Source organism: Eubalaena glacialis, chromosome 10, assembly GCF_028564815.1.
Source record: "Eubalaena glacialis isolate mEubGla1 chromosome 10, mEubGla1.1.hap2.+ XY, whole genome shotgun sequence".
NCBI lineage: Eukaryota > Metazoa > Chordata > Mammalia > Artiodactyla > Balaenidae > Eubalaena > Eubalaena glacialis.
In genome coordinates, this window is record NC_083725.1 from 57,748,282 (window position 1) to 57,771,272 (window position 22,991).

General features: G+C 37.4%; 2 protein-coding genes across 6 annotated transcripts; one reads left to right on the plus strand and one right to left on the minus strand.

Annotated features, from left to right (window-relative positions):
- The first annotated feature begins 802 nt into the window (after window positions 1-802).
- Window positions 803-6,214, plus strand: CREBZF (CREB/ATF bZIP transcription factor). 2 transcript variants are annotated; one of them, XM_061204074.1, is made up of 4 exons: window positions 803-2,094; window positions 2,307-2,384; window positions 3,466-3,534; window positions 5,289-6,214. In XM_061204074.1, the coding sequence occupies exons 1-2, from the start codon at window positions 1,037-1,039 to the stop codon at window positions 2,320-2,322; spliced, it is 1,074 nt and encodes a 357-aa protein (XP_061060057.1). In that variant the 5' UTR covers window positions 803-1,036; the 3' UTR covers window positions 2,323-2,384; window positions 3,466-3,534; window positions 5,289-6,214. The 2 variants fall into 2 exon arrangements, with proteins under 2 accessions (XP_061060057.1, XP_061060059.1); XM_061204076.1 differs by lacking the exon at window positions 5,289-6,214 and having other exon boundaries at window positions 803-2,210; window positions 2,307-4,154.
- A 3,933-nt stretch (window positions 6,215-10,147) lies between these two features.
- TMEM126A (transmembrane protein 126A) lies at window positions 10,148-18,081 on the minus strand. 4 transcript variants are annotated; one of them, XM_061202767.1, is made up of 5 exons: window positions 17,964-18,081; window positions 15,844-15,936; window positions 12,291-12,484; window positions 11,024-11,156; window positions 10,148-10,383 (listed from the first exon to the last, which is right to left on the minus strand). In XM_061202767.1, exons 1-5 carry the CDS (start codon window positions 18,005-18,007, stop codon window positions 10,191-10,193), a joined length of 657 nt encoding a protein of 218 aa, XP_061058750.1. In that variant the 5' UTR covers window positions 18,008-18,081; the 3' UTR covers window positions 10,148-10,190. The 4 variants fall into 4 exon arrangements, with proteins under 4 accessions (XP_061058750.1, XP_061058751.1, XP_061058752.1 ...); XM_061202768.1 differs by having other exon boundaries at window positions 15,844-15,971; window positions 17,929-18,057; XM_061202769.1 differs by having other exon boundaries at window positions 15,844-15,971; window positions 17,964-18,028.
- Between the last annotated feature and the right edge of the window lie 4,910 nt (window positions 18,082-22,991).

Below are 22,991 nucleotides of genomic sequence, written 5' to 3' on the forward strand. Positions count from 1 at the left end.
TTCAGTTTTCTACTTTCCTCTTAATCCAATTGGAGAGGCTCTTAAACAATGTATATTTAATCCAAAATCTTGTAATTTAGGGAAAAAATGATAAATCAATCCATGATCTTGATTTTGCCCAAGGAGAAAATGCAGTTCGATGGTATTACCAGCCACACAAAACACCTGTAAGTCAAAATATGCCAGAATATTTATTATCTCAAACTGTTTGCTGTTCTACTTTAGCAAAACCTTTCCTAATGGGAAGGTTAAGAAGGACATGGAGGCCACTTATTTCTTCTTCTAGATACCATATATTTATACCATATATTCCATATACCACATATTTTGTATATTTGGAAATTTTTATAACAAAAACTTGGAAAAATTAAATTACATATGAATGACTTATTCACCTCTTTTTTCTTCTAGTACTCTATAAGTGTTTGAGTGAAAAGATCTTGTGATATAGCGAAAGGGGAAAGGAGCAATTCCAAGAAGAATCTGATCAGCAGTCTTAAGTTCCAGGATAACTAAGATTATTCATAAATTAGGTATCTAAAGATCAATTCTGAGCGAGACTGGCTTCACTGGAGGTGGAAGCTAGAATACAGAGTATTGAGAAGTGAGGACCGAGAGGGTAGACCACTTTTTCAATAAATCCCAGGTTTGTTGTTATTTTTGCCGCTGTTACTATGACATCACTGGAGATCTGGAGCTCCTGCAGCTCCAGACCTCATTCGAACTCTCGCGATACTAGAGCCTGGTGGAGCGCGAAATGCGGTGGGAGGGGCTGGAACGAGATCGACTGACTTCCGGCCAGGCCGTTGTCTGGGTGGCGTGGTCGAGTCATCGTTGGGCCTCGCCGCTTCCATCTCCCTTCCCTCCCCCCCCGCCCCGGCGCGGGGGGTCGACCAGCCAAGTGGGGCGGGAGGCGACTCGGACCTTCCTCTTCATTTCGTTCTGGCCTGCTGCCCCGCTACCCGCTCTGGGTCCTTCGGACCCGCGAGGCCCAGTCTGAGGGGCCGGGGCCTACGTGGGCCCGCCGTCGGGCCCCATGCGGCATAGCCTGACCAAACTGCTGGCGGCCTCGGGCAGCGACTCCCCAACCCGCAGCGAGAGCCCGGCGCCGGTCGCGACCTGCTCGCTGCCCCCGGACTTGACCCGGGCGGCAGCGGAGGACGAGGGGACGGCGGCGGCCGGGTCTCCCGGCCGCAAACAGCCGCCCGGCGACGAGGGCGAGTCGGACGCCGGGAGGGGGGGCCGCGGCGTCGTGGCCGCGCGCGCGCCCTCGCCCGAGGAGATGGAGGAGGAGGCTATCGCCAGCGTCCCCGGGGAGGAGACGGAGGACATGGACTTTCTGTCGGGCCTGGAACTGGCGGATCTGCTGGACCCCCGGCAACCAGACTGGCATCTGGAGCCCGGGCTCAACTCGCCCGGGCCTCTCTCCTCGTCCGGCGGAGGCTCGGATAGCGGCGGCCTGTGGAGAGGGGACGACGACGACGAGGCCGCGGCTGCCGAGATGCAGCGCTTTTCTGACCTGCTGCAGAGGCTGTTAAACGGCATCGGAGGCTGCAGCAGCGGCAGTGACAGTGGCGGCGGCGAAAAGAGGCGGAGAAAGTCCCCGGGAGGAGGCGGCGGCAGCAGCGGCAACGACAACAACCAGGCGGCGACAAAGAGTCCCCGGAAGGCGGCGGCGGCTGCTGCCCGTCTCAACCGGCTGAAGAAGAAGGAGTACGTGATGGGGCTGGAGAGTCGAGTACGGGGTCTGGCAGCCGAGAACCAGGAGCTGCGGGCCGAGAATCGGGAGCTGGGCAAGCGCGTACAAGCACTGCAGGAGGAGAGTCGCTACCTACGGGCCGTCTTAGCCAACGAGACCGGACTGGCTCGCTTGCTGAGCCGGCTGAGCGGCGTGGGACTGCGGCTGACCACCTCGCTCTTCAGAGACTCGCCCGCCGGTGACCATGACTACGCTCTGCCCGTGGGAAAGCAGCAGCAGGACCTGCTGGAAGAGGACGACTCAGCCGGAGGAGTGTGTCTTCATGTGGACAAGGATAAGGTGTCGGTGGAGTTCTGCTCGGCGTGCGCCCGGAAGGCGTCGTCTTCTCTTAAAATGTAGGGTCAAGTAATCTGCTCTTTATCCGCGTTTACCCCTTTCAACTCCCTTACACCATGTAAAACACCTTAGTGGGACATCTTCACTGGACACATTTCAGAGGAGGAAAAAAAAAGTAATATTGAATCTTTAAGTGTTTAGCTAAAAGCATGAATGTGACACTGTAACCAACTCCTAATGATAACATGTCACTATTAAATCTCTCTGACAGTTTCTTTTTTAGGTGATTTCCTTCCTGCCAGGCTCCGTTGTAGGGGTTACAGAACAGTCGTTCCCGCCTCACAACCTGGTAAGGATCCATCTCTTCACGTAACGCTCATGCTCTGCTGCTTAGTCTACTTTAATGGGCAACATCTCAATTTGTGTGTGTGTGTGTGATATTTTTTCTTTTTCTTTTCTTTTTTGGAAGGTGGGAGGGGAATCTAATTTGGGCCCTGTCCACCCTGGAAACAGACTTGTGCTGGTCAATATTGTATTCAAGTTGCTTCTTCTGGTTGAAATAGCTGTTAATGTGTCCCCTTGTTCAAACTTGCGTGTACCTAGCTCTTCTGTCCCCAGTGTGGACATGGCCTTGGATGACATCGGTTCCAACTGTACACTGAAAGCTGCTAATAGAGATACAGTTTGGAGAAAGTGACACAGGTGAAGTTGAATGGAAGTTCCGAGTTGTACAAGGTGCAAATTGGAATTCCAACTTTAGAGCAACTTTTCAGAGGTTGACAATAAGTACTTGGGGCATACACAGATGTGATAGTTATTTTGCGGAGATGACAGAAATCTCTTAAATATTCAAGAATGCCTTTTAGTTTTCATAGATCTAGATATACAATCTATTAAGATTAATAGATTTTTATATCTCACCATTAGAGAAGTTGGAAATTAACATGCATATCAGACTCCTGTGTTAGTTACTTAAAGGAAGAATAAGAATGGTTAATGAAATGTTTCTTTGAGGACCAGCACAGTGATTTACCCTATCACTGAGTATGAATAAATTGTTGAACACCTTTATTTTTGTTGTATTAAAATTTTAGGTTAAATTTATGTATGATTAGATATTGAAGGTTATGAAATGTGAATGAAAACGTGTAAAGTGAGGCTTCACAAAGAATCTTATTCTCCAAATTTCAAGGGTATTTGTCCTATTTAAAAGTAAGTTTTAAAATTGAGTGACTTAATGACACGATTGACACTTTTTCCAAAGTTGGGACATAGTCTTCCTTTGAAGTACTCTATTATCTATTGTCCAGTTGTATAGATTGAGTCACAGTGTCTTTCAGTGTAAGAGACATTAAGAAATTCTTTGTGAAACATCACTGTTTGATAAAGTATATACGTATTTAGCATCCTTGTTTTTCTTTGTGCTAAAGTGGATACAGCTGTTGGGGCAGAAGAGACGGGACCAGCTGCTGGCCACATTTCCTGCTTTATTTTAAAAGGTAGTATAAGAAATGAGGAAGAAGAGGTAATATCAGGGCTTCTGCTTTTATTTTAAAATGTTCATAATTAAAAAGTATTTTCCAGCAGTCCAAAGATGTAAGTTATCTTACATATAAAATGTTTTATTTTGTTGTTATTTGGTTATGAAAATGGAATCTTGTTCTTGAAGAACTGTAAATGTTTTGTTGCTAGATAATACACTTTTGAGACCTAACTTGGTCTCTGGTTTCCAGTGCATTACAGCATATTTTGTAAAATCATCTACTGCACTTGAGCATGAATGGATAGTAGCCAAACTCACAACCTGGAGTGATGAACCTGCTTATACCTAAGTGCAGGAGCAAGCCCCTCACAATGCAGCTGCATGGATTTTTAGTGCCTACTGAATTATATATATAAATATATATAAAAACCAAAAGTAGTTGGAAAAGTTATTTGAAATGACTAATTTGTGCTATCTTTATGGAATATGTTAAATGTAGCTTTTTGAAACAGAAGCCTTGAATTGAAAGTTAATTAATACTTGAACATTTTGTATATATTTCTTTGTATATAATTTTGTGCAGTACCAATGACAAAAATATGGTGTCATAATAAAACCAGGTTTGTTGATCTTTCAGTCATGGGCTCAAAGAATTTATTCATCTCTAACATGACATTAGAAAATAATGGATGAAAATAGGAAAAATGATTGTTGTTAATGCTGTGGGTCTTAAAAGGTTCTGGAAGCAGTAAGTGCGTTTTTCTAAAAATTATACCATTCCCTTAGAATATTTTCTTCCTAACGTCAATGATTTTCCTGCATTATTTGAAGTTTGGGGCTGGGGAGAAACAGTAGTCAAAGCTTTCTGAATTGGGATGCTTTGACATTCCAAGTATAGATTTTTAGAATGTCATTTTATAAATGGCAGTTTTTGGAAATACTTGATTAAGAACTTCTGAAAATGGAGATTAGTATCGACTATTTTAAAAGCTGCTTTGTTAGGTTGCTTCTGTTTTAACTGTCTTTTCTTAGTTTCCATTTCATTCTCTTTTTTTCCTAATTTTGGTAAATTAGTGATTTTGTCATTTTTTGCATCAACGTCATGGTCTTGTTTTTACATGGTATTGCATGTATTTAGGACCTATCTAACAGGGGCTTTAAATAAATATGGTCATATTTATGTGTAAACACGTTTTACTGTAAATGTTTGGGTTTCTGAATTTACAACAGATATGTTTATTTCAGTATGTAGTAAACAGTATCTTAAAGTGTCCTATTCACTACTTGTTAATTAAAGTTATGATTAATATGAAACTGTTGTCTTACTATTTTTAGAAAATTGTGTTCTGAATGATTAGTAGTTGGATAAAGGAGATTTCTGGACTATAATATGGATTTAGAAATTTTCAGGTTTGGCTCTATTTACTGTAATGGATGAAAGCAATTTAGTGTTTGGGGAATCTTTTTTTAAAAAATTTTTTTTTCCTAATTGTGCCTCTGTGGCAAAATGATACAGCAAGTACTAGAGTAAAGATGTAGCTTTTAATGTTTGTCTTCTGATGGTGACAGGAATTTATACATTAATTGAACTAACACATCATATTGACTTAATGTTTCTGCACTTCCTTGACCAAACCTAACTAAAAAGTCCACGTTTGTTAAAATGTAGTCACACCTCTGATATAATCCGACAAAAAGTGTTCGAAATATTTTAAATATTTGTGCATTTGATAATCACTAAATTAATCTCTCTCTCTTCTCTTTAAACAGCTTAGCAGTGTCTGCAAAAACGAATCTTTTCCTACAACCTGTTAACTGACTGGACTGATGGTAACAAAGTAATTGTGGGAGCCATGTCGGTCAAAAATTTGGCATCTGCTGAAAAAAATGAATGCCATTTTCAAGTTCCCAAATTACTTCTATACTGATTTCACTTTCCAGATTTCACTTTCCAGAAATGGAGATATGAAAAGATTCTCTGGAATCCTTGAAAGACTTAATAGAAATACATGAGACAAAGTTAATTTTGGAACAAAATTATACTTTTTTTTGTCTTTCATGGGAGTGATACTCAGTTCTTTGCATACCTTTTAAAAATTGTAACCATTGGAGAAGAGAATGATAGTATTTCATCAAGGAATATTAGATTCTTTACATAATCAAGCGCACATTCTGTGGAATTAGATTTAGTGGAGTAGAATTACATAAACAGGCCATCAGTGATCACAGGCATATCATGAGTTTGTATTTGTTTCCTGGAACATGAGAACTAATCTGAAGTACAGACAGACATTGCTGAGTAGAATATAAAAGTTAATGTAAAGTCTTTAAAGAGTAGTCTTTTTAAATAGATGCATTGATTTGTCTGTATATCTTTGAAAAATTGATTATGATTAAATGTGTGGGTAGTTAATTGCGATTCAGGGTAATGCCAAGATGTGTGGATTCTGAGGTTTTTGGCTTCTTGAGCTTTCTCCGAGGACTTATTAAAAATATTTTGAGGTTTCTAATGAATGGTATACTGGTTTCTACTGTTTTATATTAAAATTTCTCTAGTATGTAAGGGCTTTAGTATTCTGGATGATGGGAGTGGCTTTTTTCATGGAATATGGTTGTTTTACTTAATTGAAACATTTTTCCAGTTCATTACAAGTGTGAAAAAACACTCAAAACTCTGGTTGTTTTATGTCATTTTTGTTGGATTATGTTAATACATTCTTTCACCTGGTCTAGACTGAGTCATTTTATCTTACTGACTCACTTGGGAAGTGTGCAGATGATAGAAGTGGGAGGGGGTAGGAGATAGGCTCTTATTTTCTTTCCAGAACGATTCATCATAATAACTATACAGTTTGGTTATTGTATGGTGATATGAAAAAATTATTAAATCCACTCAGTTTCTTGTAATGTAAGTGTATTCAGTGTCTCTGATGCCAGGCAGCAAAGAGCATTCCCAGTGGCTTATTCTTATGTGATTGATGGATGCTCCTACAGTATGAACAGTACAGCTGGTTGTATTGTAACCAAAATCAGGTAGGCATCAACACTACTTGGTGACTATAACTACTGCTTTGATAGAATAGAGTGGATAATTCACTGATAATGAGTCATTACCTTTTAAAGTATGTGATTACCTAGTTCAGTATTTTGGAGGTATGCTTTTAAGCTAAACAATCTTATGACTATTTAAGGTTGAAGAGGTAGTAAAATATTTTCAAGTGTTTAGTTTTTTTCCCCAGGCTATCAATACAAAGTTTTGAGACCTTCCCAAATGGTTATATTTTTATATTTTACTGTACTGTTTTTTGTTGAGAAACCAGGTAGTTACCATTTAAGCCAGGGATCACAAAGGGGAGGTCCTCCATTAGAAACTTGTAAAGTGTTTGTTTGGCCAGCACAGTATTTTTTACATATTTGAACTTGAATACCTCAATACTCTCTCTGCCAGTCACTCCCTATTGTCTTATAATACCAGACTGAGCTCAGAGCTCTGACCTAGACTTCAAGTGGTCATTTACATGCAGTTTTAAAGTGCAGAAAAATTAAACTGGAGATAATTTAAATTTTATTCAGAAAGTAAATTACTTTATCGTTAGCAACAAATCATGTAATATTAGAGGAAAAATATTTTTTAAAGATAAAGGTTAAAAGAAAGTTGCCCTGTTCATTGCTTTGGTTACTCATAGTGTTTTTATTCCTAGTTTTTTACCTTTCCCCAATTTGTACATTCAGGATTTCTTAGTTAGCCGTTTTTTCCACTTTTTAAAAAGAAGCCAGGTCACAGTGGGCTTTCATAATTTTTTGTAGTTTTTTTTTGGCCATGCCACATGGCTTGTGGGATCTTACTTCCTGAACCAGGGAGTGAACCCGGGCCCTTTGCAGTGAAAGTGTGGAGTCCTAACCACTGGACTGCCAGGGAATTCCCAATTTTTTATAGTTTTGTTGACCCAAAATTTGTTGAAATTCATCTTTTGCTCAATTTTCAGTTAATCTAATTTAAAAATCTAGTCATTTGGTGTTTTGAACATTCGTGTAGCTGTTAATATGTATGGATTTGAATTTTATTGGTGGCCCAACTTCCTTTAAAATGTGCCATCAAATTCTGTATGTTTCCTTTTTACCCACTGAGGTCAAATCCCTCTGGCTTCTAATGTACCATAGTCTGGGGTTTACAAATTAACATCTTAATTTAAGTATAGTATAACATGCACCTTCTTTTTTAAAGCCAAATAACTACACAGAATAAATTTTGAAAGACAGGTTTAAATAGTTTGTTTACTGTGACAGAATTGAAATAAACTATTTTCCTGACTGAGGCAGTGTTCTTTAGGTCTTAGCTAAAAATGACTGTTTCCTTAAATTGTAATGCACATCACAGCAGGTTCACACAAATTTGCCCCGACCAAAAATTTTGGTAAAATAGATTTGTAGCAACAGGTTTAAAGTAACATGTTCTTTGGCTTATGTTGCCCATTTCTACTAACTGGGAAGATGATTTAAGAAAAATATGGTAGAGGACAGATGTTAGAAATCGTTTTTGGTTGCAGAAACCATTGTAAATTTTTGTATGTTTATAGATGGTGGTATGCTAGGGAGTAAGTACTGTGGGAGTGTTTAAGGATAAGTAAGGAAACAATTTGCGCTAAATTATCCATTTAGTAATATCAGTGGGTTTTGAATTATCTAAGTTCATTACACCATTGTTTTTAAAGGAGTCTAATTCAGTAATTTGGGTTTCTTATTTTTGAAGTCAGGAATTTTAATTCTTTTTTATTTTTACTGTGATAAGTAGAACTCTGCTTTAAATAAAAATGACAGCACACACATAAAATGTGTAATTTTGGGTCAGACAACTTTATCGTGGTATTTTAGCTTGTAAAATAAGTTTTTTGGGTTTTTTTTTGCCTTTTATATATGTTTTTCCTAGTTGTAAAGGTAAAGCATATTCATTTCAGAAAGCTGGGATTATCCAGAAAGGAATCAGAATGAAAAGAAAAATCAGCCTTAATTTTATAACCCAGAGAATATCCACAGTAAAATACAGATTCTTCTGTCTGATAATTGGGATCATTTTTTTTTTAATCAAACATAGTTTGATAGGGAATTTTTTTTTATAATCTGTTTCTATTTGGTTTTGACTTGGTGTTTTTTTTTTTTTTGACCTCGCCACGTGGCTTGTGTGATCCTAGTTCCCCGACCAGGGATTGAACCTGCGCCCTCAGCAGTGAAAGTGTGGAGTCCTAACCACTGGACTGCCAGGGAATTCCCTTGTATTTTATTAATTGAATTTTAAATCTTTGGCTGCACTGCTTTCTTTAAGGGACACTGAAAGCCTGTCCCACTCTCAGAGCTGCCTTATTTAGGTGACAGGCTAAATCCTTTCATATAATTTTAAGTAGCATAAGATTATTTAACAGATATATCACTATATTTGAAAAGAATAGTTAAGCTGCTTGTGATTGTGGTCTTGGATGACACAAATATTGTTTGGTATGACTGGCTTGTTTCATAAGAAAGTGTTGGTCTAGCTCTGCATTGTGTAATACTGAAGCTATTATCCACATGTGGCTAAACAATTTAAATTAATTAAAAGATTCAGTTATTCAGGTGCACTAGTCAAATTTTGGGTGCTCAGTAGCCACATATGGCTAGTGCTAACATATTATCAGTCATATATAAAATATTTCCTCATCATCACAGAAAGTTTTGTTGGCCAGTGCTGATTTAGATGCTGTTACATGAGAAAATGGTTTCAAGAACTGAGATGAAAACTTTTAGGAAGGGAAACACGATAGATCATTTCAAAAATTTAAATGATCTATCTTAGGAATTGAGGAATAGACCTAGGATATTTCAAAAAACAAAACCAGAAACAATAGGAAGAATATGGCTACCTCAGATTTGAGTGCCTGATGACAGGTGCTACGTTAAGTCAACTTACATATATGATACCAATCTTGAGTGAGGTTACTGATGAGGAAACTGAGGGCCAGAGAGATCAGTTAACTTGCTTAGCATCATCATACAGCCAAAAAAAAATGGCTCAGGTCTATGTGCTTCTAAAGAACTATACCACACTAGATGAAAACTTCAAAGATAGAATTTGCCTTAATCTTATAAGAGTATAGCTTTCCAGTGATACAAATAAGATGACTTTTGAAGTAGGTAACTATCATTAGGACAGCTCAAGCTGAGCCTGAATAATCATCTCTGAAGAATACTGGGAATTGATCCCTCTGTGAGGAATGTTTTTAAATATGTTCTAAGATTCTATGAAAGAATAATACCTATGGAAACAGTGAATTGAGAAAATGAAGTGTAAAGTTTCTGTAGTGTATTGATACTCCCCGCCCTGGCCCCTGCCATTTTCATTCCTGTTTGGAGTCTTTATGAGGTTTTCAGTGAAAACTGTTGTGTGGTTTTTTCCCTGTGTTACAGACCAAACTGCCTAATGTAAAGGAGTAGAGCAAGCAATGTGGGAGAGACGGTATTGGGAACACTAGAGAAGTAGGCTCTTGTCTAAGTGGGTAGTGTTGAATAATTTAAGTATTCAGCCTTTTGTTGTAGATCCCAGAATTGTACCTCATGTGATAAATTACAAGTCTTATTTATTCATACTTAGATGTAGGTTATTTTTACAGTTTTATTTTTGTGTACAGATTTGCTTAACCATCACTGAATTTCTAGGTCAGGTTCAGGTAACTGAAGAGCCTTTATAAGTAGTTTATATTGTCTAGACCCAAGGTATGCTGCAAACCCAGTCTGGAGCAAAATGGGAAATAACATCTTTCTAAAGACAGGCTTAGAAATCCTAATCCAGTAATTTAAGATGTTTCCTTTCTCGGGTAGCAGGGCTGAGTTATACCTGTAAGAAAACATTGAGACAGTTCACTAGAAAAGACAGTTGTATCAAGTGGCAAATCTATGTACAATACATATTAATTCCAGAAGTCTTAAAACTAGCTTAGGTAAAGACTGAGGTAATGCTATTCTCTTCAATGTCTATTAGTCATAAAAACTGTCCTTTTGTTTTCTTTTGTCCTTTTCTCCGTTTCACCTCTGGAAGCTCATATAGTACAGATTGCTTGGTACAAGAGTTCATCAGAGAATAACTGAATTATTTTGGCTTATAGCGAGACATTTTCTGATGGAATTTTCTTTTAGAGGAAGTACTCAAACCCTGAGAACATTATGCATATAATGTAGCTTTCATGCTAGTCACAGTACTTTTTGCAGCTTTGTAGCTAGCATTCCATATATAAAGTTAAGAACCTGAACTACACACCCAAGAGGTAGTGTGATAAATTTCTAGAAGTGTTTTCAAATTCTTGAGGAGTATTCTTTGATTACCCAGAAAAAACAAGTCTTGTTAACTCTTTCAAGTCAAACAGGTAACACTGCCTTAAAAATAGAAAATGTACTTGCTGTTTAAAAGTTTGCATTTTCTAGGCAATCATTTATATATATTATTAAAGTTTTTCGATAATTAGGGAAAACAATCCTACCTGGCTGCTAGGCCACCATTCACAGGGATAGCCAAGAAAACAGGGTACAGGCCACCAAAAACAAGACCAACCAGTCCACCTCGTGTTATGGTACAGGTTTCACAATGTAAATCACCTAGGAAATAAATTAGTTCTGCAAATGGATAGTCAAGCAAACATTTAAAGAATGCAAGGTCCCCTTATATGCATCACAGGTACTCAATTTTCAGGCAGTAATACAGCAAATGCATTTCTACAAGGCATGTTAAAAGGTATAATTACACATATGGATAATCTAAAACAGCCAGGAATAACTGATAAAACCATCTTAGGAAAAATTCCCTAATTTGTTTTGAACTTGAATATAATAATCTCAGTGTGCACTGCTTCTAGCTTTTTGCGCATGTATTAGCAAACCTGAGCTAATATTTTTGTCTTTAAGAAACTTTTTTAAACCCATGGGAAATTTAACAATTTATCTTACATTTTTACATTATACAGTGTGATTTATTTTTATAAAATTGTTTATTCATTTCCAGATTAGTACAAGGTATTAAAAATAGAAAGCTAAGCTAACCTATGTTTTCACTCATTCAGTTTATTGTGCAGTAGGTTTCCCTGCACATAAAAATTCTTTCCACACTGATCTTGGGGATTCAAGCAAATAACTCATCTAATTTAAACAAATCTGAAGTAGCACTTAAGAGAATTTAAATGGAATGCCTCCCTACTACCACCTATGGTAATAATTTTTTAAAAATTATTAATCAGAAATTCTTTCATGATTTAGCTATACTTGGAGTACTCAGCAAATACGGTGAACTGTCCAAAGGAAATCAGGTCTCCATGTATTTGATAACTATTGCACATACACACATTTAGTGCTTTAGAGATTTAGTGATTTTTATGGGAACAAGATAAAGTCTTGTTCCCATAAAAATTTTTTTCCCCTTAAGAAAATTGTATAATTTTTTTAAAATTAAGGCAGTCAGCATTTAAAAAAAATAAAGTTTCCAAATATTTCTTACTAAACACTGTGGGAGAGATAAGTTAGATAAAGGAGAGTATTTAGAATTACTGTGTATATATTTTACTTGTTTGGTAGACCATGCTAATCTGAATTAATTGCTGCTTTACATAGAGAGGCTAGCAAGGTTCAGTCTTATCCAAGCAGTGACTATATTACAGCATATAGCCAATTGCTACGATTATTTAAGGATTAATGTAAGGTGTAAATAATGTACATATACCAAAGCAAACTTGCTGGTGACAGTGAAATAGAACTTACCTGTATTCAAAGGTAAACTTACAAAACCTTTGTAAGATACGTGTGCCGTCAAAAATGGGATCACTGCCATTGGTAAGCCAGCAGCTACACGAGCCTGTGTCACATGTAGGATGCGTCGAAAGAGACTATTTGCTATTAGGCCACAGAGAGCAGCATTAAGTCCAATATATGTTGATCCATTTTCAAGCAGATTCCTGAGTCGGTGAGAAAAAACAGTAACTGTTTTTGGCTGTATTGTGTGTGTAAGCTCTCCAACGATTCTGGCATATGTTACAGAACTTATCAGGACTTTAGGATTAACAGGATCCAACATTTATATCTTACAGCTCCATAAGACAAAAACCTTTTAAAATCATTATGTTTTACATACAGATTTTTATTCTAAAAGGCTTTGAATCTGGTCAACACTTTAAGGATACAGTGATACATTTAGTTTTGCTAAATGTATTTTGGGATTTTGCAAAGAATATTGGTATGGAAATTCCACCCCCCCCCCCAAAGTATATAGCAGGGAAGAGCTTCTGAAGAGTCTGACTTGGATGCCTCTCTAGGCTCCCACAACACCCAATACTTACTTCTGTAGCACAACACATTATAAGGTGGTACTAGCTTATCACAGATTTACCTGTCACGCTTCCCAACTAGTCTGTAAACAACGTGAAGACAGTGGATACAAAGATATAAATATCTTGGTTTCAACAGCACCTGGCACACAGAAGGCATTCAATAAGGTGAAATTGATGTTTCCTTTTACCCTTCCTTGAAGCATTAGAGTCAGGATTAGGGGGGTGGAGCAGTACTAACATTTAAGGGATACTCTATGCTAGGTACTTTATAAGAACTCATTGAAATAAGAATGAATTGATGTTTTGGGATAGTAAGTGGTAGAACTGGTTTTTAAGGGAGGCATGTATGAGATTTAAAATGCATGTTCTATGCATTCTTTAGTTTTGGGGAAAAAACCTAAAACTGCTGAATATTGAAAGTATCCAATTCAAAGCCTTCAGCCTATCACTTAACTTCTTTACCATCTGCTTTGCTTCCTATAACACAGGCGTCAACCTCTTAATTTTCTCATTACTCTTAATTAGCCAAACTAGCCACACACAATATCCCCTTTAACTTCTATGGTTAACACTCAACTTAAGACAGGTTTTCTAGGAGTTCCTAATTGAGCTTTCTACATTGTGTAAGGTACTACTTTTCTTACTTGTCACTTTGCAATCACAATGGTACTTGTCATTCAATCATTGAGCACTTATTGCATGCAGGAGACTTGGTGATGAAGGCACAAAAAATTATCTTCAGTATTTTCATAGTTTATTATTGGAGAATGAAAGATGTAAACTTGATATATTGGATTGGCCAAAAAGTTCGTTCGGATTTTTCCATGAAAAACCCGAACGAACATTTTGGTCAACCCAATATAACAAAAGTGATTAAGATGGTAATGTTAGTACAAGGGAGGCAGTTTAGAAACTTAGGGTACATAAGACAATATTTAAATTGTGATGAGGGCCTAGAGAGCTACCAAACAACAAAACACATGAATGTGAAAAGACCTGTGTATTCTTGTAGGAGCTGAGGGAATGGGAAACTTCAGCACTTCCTCTAAAATATTTTTATTTTATCTTCATAACAATACTGTGAAATATGTATTATCTTCATTTTTAGTCATAGGAACAAATGCTCAGGTAAATAATTTGCCCATATATATTATATAATTATTATAAATATATACATTGTAATATGTTGATATATTAATGTTAAATATTATTTAAAATTACATAAATAAGTACCTAAATATAACAAGGAGTGTAACTGGCATCTGAATAGCAACGTTTGCTGTCTCCCAACCAGATTTTAATTTCCTGTGGCTTAAAGTCACATTGTTTAGTTAATAATTCAATACAAAATTGTTATTATCTAGCAGCCCCATTGCCAGTCAGTGTTCCCCAAAAGTGCCTATACAATTAGAAACATGAACTCAAGATTTTTTGGCAAGATAATACCCATACAATACCTAGATACATGAACTAACACATGAAATGTAAGACCAGAAATAACAAGTGGCAATGAAATAGATGGCACATGAAATTATTTTGTAGATTAGAAAGTGAAGTGTTTGATACTAAAGTTTCATACACTTAAGAACTTTTCAAATAACTATTAAACATATCTAAATTGGTAATGCAAGAAATGAGGATTCAAACTTAGGAGAACTAGGATAGATAAAATAGAAGCAGAGGAAAAATAGCGAACAAAGCAAAGATGAGATGCTGTCATCTGCCCTGTTTACGTGCCACTGTTCGAAAGCAGTTTATTCCAAATTAAAGCTTACTTTGCAGTTCCAGATTACTTCCCCATTGATTATTATTTCTAATTTGGTGAAAGTCCCAGTAACACAGCCTGCTTGCTTCTCTTCAAGGCTGTCACATCTCTATTCTTCCTGGCTTTCCCTACCTTACTGGCCTGGAAACATGGGCACATGTCTTTTACTTGCTTAAAAAGTTTCTGTTTACCTCTGGAAAACAATAACAAAACGATGTGTGTGTGTGGTGGGGGGAGAGGGAGGTTGGATATACATCTTATTACTGCCCTTGGTTTATGGGTTCTCCCTTGTTGAGCTGGTGTCAGCAAGATTGGAATTTGTGCAAGATAGTAAGATTATACTTCCAAAATGTATTTCAAATCCATCCTTTTTTCACTTCAACTGCCACCACCACTCACCAGGATTACTATGCCAGTTTTCCTACTGGTCTTCTTCCTTTTCTTACCTACCTTAAATCTACTTTCCAAAAAGCAACTGTAACGTTCTTTGGAAATGTTAGCTGGATCATTCCCTGCTTAAAACTCTTCCTGTTCCTTCAACCTTATGCCCACTTCCCTTGTACTTTAGTAACACTGGTTCCTCAAATATGACAAACTCATTGCTGTCCTGTGGCCTAGGCATATGCCATTCCTTCCTCCTCCCCAGGCTGACTCTTCTTCATCCTTTTTGGTCTCAGATTTTCAGTTGAAATGGAATGTTAGAGAGGCTGCCTGAAGAACATTTTGTGGGAGAGTACTGGAGTTCACTCAGCGTTGTCTTCAAAGATCAGTATGTTCCCTATATAAATTTAATAATATCTTAAAGATCTTTTAGCCATGATCCCATTTCTCTGACATTCCTTGTCTAGCTATGTGTGTTACATGGCACTCTCTTAGACCGGTAAGGGTAGTGATAGAAATGAATTGAGAAAGAAGACAGTTTAAAACCTATTTTAAAGGTTTGTTATTTAAATTAGTCCATAAATATATACATCTGCCTATACTCTAAGCCAAATGGGAAAACTGGGAGAACTATCAGATATCCAAAGAAATGAATTTTAGCCTTGACTTAAAGGAAAATGGCTAATCTCTCTGAGCCTTGGTTTTCTTATCAATGTAAGAAAAAAAATCTCAATTTCCTTCTGACATTCTATGTTTGTTTATATTCAAACCAAATAAATTTGAGATGAATCAATGATGAAAATCCACCTGATAAAAGAATTTTTTAATTAAGGGATCTTACCTTTCTGCTTCTGGAAGTTGGTTAATTTTTCTGGTTATGATTTCAATTAAGTTCTTGACAGTACCATCTGGTTTGTGATTTTCCATCTTGAGCCTTAAATTAAAATGTCATTTTTCAATAATGTGTATCTATAGAAAAACAGCAAAAGGGCTTATAAAAAGCCTTTGGAAGACCACAAATATTTAATTTTAAAAGAAGTAGCCATAGCTTTATTTCATAATCTGAAAAATTAATGCATTAGACACCCCCCCAAAAAACCCCACAATTCTATGAAATAGAAACCAGAACATGGAAGACAACACATAAAGCTTATAGGAGATACAGAATATCTTTGTAACCCTTAAAAATATTGTAAATTTGCAAACAGCACTAACCATAAAACACATAAAGCTAATATTAAACTAATATTAACCAATTAAAATGAACTTGTGTTCATTTACAGATACCATAAAGATAAACCAGTTGGGGAGAAAATATTTGCAATATAACTGACAAAGGAGTAGTTGGTACCCAGAATATGTAAAGTATTGAATAGTACAAATCAATAAGAAAAAGGCAACCAACCCAATAGAAAAACTGACAAAAGGTTTGAACAGGCACTTCACAAAGAGGAAAGTCAAACACAATAAATATGAAAATATGCTTAACCACTATAATCAGGAAAATAGAAATTAAATTTCAATTACTGGCAAGAATGTGGAGTAACTGAAACTCATGTGCTGCTGGTGGAAGCATAGGTACAACCACTTTGGAAAAGAATTTGATACTTAATAAGTAGAAGACACATACACCCAGCAATTTCACATCTAGGTATACCCTAGAGCAGAGGTCAGCAAACTTCTCTAAAGGGCCAGATGGTAAATATCTTAGGCTTTGTGGGTCACATAATGGTCTTTTGTCGAATACTTAAAAAAAAAAAACTTAAAAAATATAAAAATCATTTTGGCTGGCCGTAAAGAAACAAGCGATAGGCTTCGTCTGGCCCACAGGCAGGTAGTTTGTTGATCTCTGCGCTAGTTGAGGTGAATAAAAGATTAAGGGAATGGGTGAATGATGAATTTTAGCCTGAAGATTTAGCTCATTAAATAAGATTTCAGGGTAGCAGAGTTAAGAAAAGCAAAAAGTTCAGAAAGAACAGACAACATGACTCTGAAATTTAATTTTCTTGGTTCACTATTCATTTGCTACAAGATTAGTTTATAACACTAATTTAACAAATATTTACTGGGTAGCCATTAGATGGCTTGGAAAATGTTCAGTACACTGAATTTCATATCCCTAAACTTAAAGTCAACATAAGTAGTACAATGCAGGCTTAGAAATTTACGTCTGGGTTTCCCGGAGTCAAACTTTTTGAGTGCCTTGGTTACAATAACGTTAAGATCTCTGCCCTACAGGAACTTTGAATAATTTTATGTTGGGGGGTTGGGGGGGTGTGGTGGAGAGAGAGAGAAAAATAAGTAATCAAATTCAGTATATATAAAGTGTACAGTGTATATGTCTGAAATACTGTTACATCAGAAAGTCCAGCCTAATGCTATCACTAGTTTTCTGTTCTATGCTCTGCATATTGGTGAGGTTCCTGGTACTGTGAACTAGCCATTTCTAAGGTGTCGCTATTAAAAGTCACCCTTAATTCGGTAAAAGTTCTGATCTGGCAGCCCGCAGTAGGCCATTGTATCCCGGTTATTAATAATAAATCCCTATCAAAGACAATGCCACGTTTAAATATTACAAACATTTCAAAAGGCTTTTGCATTAGCTATCTCACATCACTCAAGATAGCTCCCGAGATAGACAAATGAGGAAAGTGGGGCCTCTGAAAATGAAATTAGGCCAAGGTCACCCTGTAAATTGGCAGTAAACCGGGGATTAAATTCAAGCACAGGCTTTTTTTTTTTTTTTTTTTTTTGCCCCCTATAGGCTTAATTTAAATATAAGATCTTTTTTTCTAGGGTGGAAAGTGTAGGGCGGTCGGTGCGGTAGAACCGACTCCCCTCCTCCCCTTGCGACTCAGTCCCGGGATCTCATTCCCACGCTGCGTTGAACAGCATGTCACCACGCTGTGCTTCTCTTGATACTCGCCTTTTACTGCACCCCTTTACCCGGAATGCCGGTACCTTACGCTCTCCTCCCAGCGGTCGCTGCCTCCTCCGGTCTCCATCAGCCACGCGAGTGCTCACTCCAACCTTCGCTCAAGTCGCCCGGGCGCAGCCATTTTGGCTGACACGTGACACTGCCCGAGGCGGGCACTGGGTCGCTGCCGGGCCGCTGATTGGGCTTCCAGGACCGAGGTTGCGCTCAAGGGCCTTCCAGCAGTGGGAGGTGCTGTGCCTCGCAGCAATGAGGTTTGGAGACCGCGGAGGGTACTGGTTACAACCTACCCACGCTTCAGGATAGAGACTGCAGAAATTGTGAAATTTCCGGATGAAAATTGAGTGATCTTAAACCTGCCCCATTCGTTGAAAATCTACCTTAGGTATGTTACTTAAAACTTCCTGGCCAATACTTCGTGTATTGACCTGGGATATATAAAAACTGCACAACCCTTGGCAAACGAGAGAGGTACTCAGTTAAAAAGAAGTCTAAAAGTACCAGAGATTTCTTTGCTCCATCGATATCCTATTCTCCCTTGGACCTTGAGCTCCTTGTGCCATGTTACGATTTGGTTGATTGTGCCACCATAATCTGAGCACCTCAAGAGCAAGCAGGAGCTTGTTTTTTCCTGAGGATCTGTGGGCCCCTGTAGAGTATTGCTTATAAAAGGAGGATTAGGTGAATGAGACGAAAGAAAAACTGTTTCGAGAGCAAAGGAGTCTTGTGGCTCCAACAGTCAGGACAATTGAGAATCAAAGTCTTGGACCAAACCTCTGAAGACCTCTGTTTCAGGTCTCCCCTTCGCAGCCTCTTTCCTCACTTACAAAGCAGGAGGGGAAACAGTCTCACTGATTATTTTGTAAAGTTGTGAGGATCCTATAAAAGCTCTTACCAAGGTTGCTTGGAAAATCATTGAGCTTTATCTAGGGAGAAAGTGGTATTCAAGATAAAGGGGGAAAACTTAATAGAAGAGGTGAGCAGGAGAAGACACCGCTACCCCCACTCCTTCACTGAGAGTGATTTATCTGATGTCAAAATCGTGGCTTGTCAACGAACCAGAAAATAAAAACAGATCCTCATATTCTGAGGTGGAAAGTCAGCGTACGTCCCAATCGGAAAGTTTCCGAGGTAAATGAGGAGAAAGTTTGGGAAAACCAGCTTTTTCGAGTCTAACGTGTGTGTGTGTGTGTGTGTGTGTGTATGTGTGAGAATATCTTTTCCCCCCAACACTCCATTTTATACTCTTATTCCAATTTAATTTTAAATGGTTTGAAGCTAATTTTGAAGTTAATAAATGTGCATGCTGTACAGTGTCTGTAGCATGCCATTCTGGAGTAATAAAGACAATTTTGTACGTTGAGATTTTATAAAAAATCAGTTCTTTTGAAATGTCAAGATGAAATGTCAAATTTCATCTCAAATTTATTGGCTTAAATTGCTGATAAATTTCCTTTATTATTCTTTAAAATCTGCAGAATCTGTAGTGAGGCCACATCTCTCTTTCTTGTTATTGGTCATCTGTGTCTTCTCTTTTTTATGTCTGATCAATCTGGCTAATGGTTTATAATTTTTTTGATCTTCTCAACTAGTTTCATATTTAATTGATTTTTTTGTTTTGCTTTTTTCTGTGTTCAATTTGATTGTATTCTGCTCTGATCTGTATTTTTTCTTTTCTTATTCCTACCTGAGATTTAAGTTGTTCCTCTTTGTAATTTCTTAAGGAGGAAGCTGAGGTTATTGGTGTAGGATCTTTTTCTCCTCCATATATGAGTTTAGCGCTATGAATTTCCCGCCAAGTACTGCTTTAACTATATCCCACAGATTTTGAAACATTGTTCATTATTTTAGTTCAGTTCAAAATACTTTTAAATTCTCTCTGCTTTTTTCTTTGACCTGTGGGTTATTTAAAAGTGTGTTACTTTCCTGGGCTTCCCTGGTGGCACAGTGGTTAAGAATCCGCCTGCTAATGCAGGGAACATGGGTTCGAGCCCTGGTCCGGGAAGATCCCACATGCCAAGGAGCAGCTAAGCCCGTGCGCCACAATTACAGAGCTTGTGCCCTAGAGCCCACGAGCCAAAACTACTGAGCCCATGTGCCAAAACTACTGAAGCCCACATGCCTAGAGTGCGTGCTCTACAACAAGAGAAGCCATCGCAATGAGAAGCACGTGCACCACGACGAAGAGTAGCCCCTGCTCGCCGCAACTACAGGAAGCCCACACACAGCAATGAAAACCCAACACAGCCATAAATAAATAAATAAATAAATAAATAAATAAATAAATAAATAAATAATAAATAAAAAATAAATAAATAAAAAAGTAAGTAAATAAATCTATTTAAAAAAAGAGGTGTGTTACATTCCTAATAGTTCAAATTTTTCAAATATCTTTCTGTTATTGATTTCTGATTATATTCCATTGTGGTCAGAGAATATACTTTGTATGATTTGAATCCTTTTAAATTTATTGATATTTATAGCCCAGACTCTTGTCCATCTGGGTAAATGTTTCACGTGTGACTGAAAAGAATGTATATGCTGCTGTTATGCCAAGTGTTCGAAAACATCAATTACCATAAGTTGGTTGATAGCATTTTTTAAGACTTCTTCTTTCTGAATTTCTACCAACTTGTTCTATCAATTAGTGAGAAAAGGTTATTGAACTCTCTTTTATGGGAATTGTTCTATTTCTCCTTTCAGTTCTATCAGCTCTTGCTTCTTGTATTTTGAAGCTTCGTTATTATATGAATAAACATTTAAGGTGAATTGATCCCAGTATCATTATGAAATAAACTTCTTTTTTTTTTTTTAATTTTATTTATTTATTTATTTTTATTTTTGGCAGTGTTGGGTCTTCGTTTCTGTGCGAGGGCCTTCTCTAGTTGCGGCAAGCGGGGGCCGCTCTTCATCGCGGTGCGCGGGCCTGTCACTATCGCGGCCTCTCTTGTTGCGGAGCACAGGCTCCAGACGCGCAGGCTCAGTAATTGTGGCTCACGGGCCCAGTTGCTCCGTGGCATGTGGGATCTTCCCAGACCAGGGCTCGAACCCGTGTCCCCTGCATTGACAGGCAGATTCTCAACCACTGCACCACCAGGGAAGCCTGAAATAACCTTCTTAATAATTGGTGATATGTTTTGCTTTGCAATTTACTTTGTTTAATATTTTTTAAATTAACTTTTATTGGAGTATAGTTGCTTTACATAATATTAATATAGCCACTCCAATAACTCTTTTTCTTTCTTTCTTTTTTTTTTGGCTGCACCATGCGGCATGTGGGATCTTAGTTCCTTGACCAGGGACTGGACTTGTACCCCTGCAGTGGAAGCACAGTCTTAACCACTGGACTGCCAGGGAAGTCCCTCCAATAACTTTCTTTTGATTAGTGTTAACATGACAGTGCTTTTCCCATTCTTTCACTTTTAACCTATTTGTGTCTTTATATTTAAAGACAGTGTATAATTGGATTTTTTAAAATCTAAATTGACAGTTTCTGACTTTTAATGAAGGAGGTGTCTAAGCCATTTATATTTAATATGATTTTTATATTCTAGCGTTTTAAATCTATCATCTTGCTATTTGATTTCCATGTGTTCCACCTGTTCTACATTCCCCTTTCCCTTTCTTCTGGCTTTATTTTTTGAATGAACTGAATATTTCTTATTCTATTTTATTCCTTTGTTGGCCAATTAGCTATAATTCTTTTTAAAAATTGCAATGATTGCTTTAGCATATACAGTATACCTCTCTATTAGTTTCCTCAGGCTACTCTAAGAAAGTACCACAAACTGTGTGGCTTAAAATAACAAATATATTCACTCACTATTTTGGCGGCTAGAAGTCTGAAATCAATGTATTGGCAGAGTTGGTTCCTACTGGAAGTGCTGAAGGACAATCTGTTCCATGCTTCTCTCCTAGCTTCTGGTGGTTGCTGGCAATCCTTAGTGTCTCTTCACCTGTAGAAGCATCTCTGCTTATGTTTTCATATGACGTTTCTCCCCGTGTCTTTGTGACTTTACATGGCCATTTCCCCTCTGTGTGTGTTTGTGTACCCAAATTTCTCTTATCTTATAAGGACACCATTGGTTAAGGGCTCACCCTAACCCAATATACCTCGTTTTAACTTACATCTGCAAAGACACTATTTCCAATAAGGCTACATTCACAGGTACTGGGGATTAGAACTTGAAAATATATTTTGGAGGGGCACAATTCAACTCATGACAACATCTTTAACTTGTCACAATCTATCTTCAAGTAATATACCACTTTACATATAGTATCAGAATGTTACAACAGTGTACTTTCATTTCTTCTCAGTCTTTATGCTATTGTTGTCATACATTTACTTCTACATATTTTATAAACCACATATCACATAGTTATCATTTTTTGACATCAGTAGTCATTTGTCTGTGAAGTAACTTTTAAAAATAAAAATTTATATTTATCCACATATTTTCCATCTCTGGTGTTTTTTGTTCTTTTTATAGATTCATTTACATCTGGTATAATTCTACCTAAAGTATTCTCTTAGAAAGCAAATCTTCTGGTGATGAAATCTTTCACATTTTGGAAATCTAAAAAGTATTTTGTCCTAGTTTAAAAAATTGTGGTAAAAAACACGCAACATTAAATTTGCCATTTTAACCATCTTTAAGTGTATAGTTTAGTAGTGTTAAGTATAGTCACATTGTTAAGCAATAGATCTCTAGAAATTTTTCATCTTGCAACACTGAAACTCTATACCCACTGAACACTAATTACTCCTCTTCACTCCCCTCAGCCCTTGGTAACCACCTTTCTACTTTCTGTTTCTATGAGTTCTATTACTTTATATACTTTATGTGAGTGGAATCATACATTATTTGTCCTTTTGTGACTGGCTTATTTTATTTAGGTTTATCCATTTTATAGGATGTGACAGGATTCCCTTCTTTTGTAAGATACTACATAATACTACATGCATAATACTACAATGTATGTATATGTGTGTGTGTGTATATATACACACACATATATATGTATATATGTACACACACACATATACATAC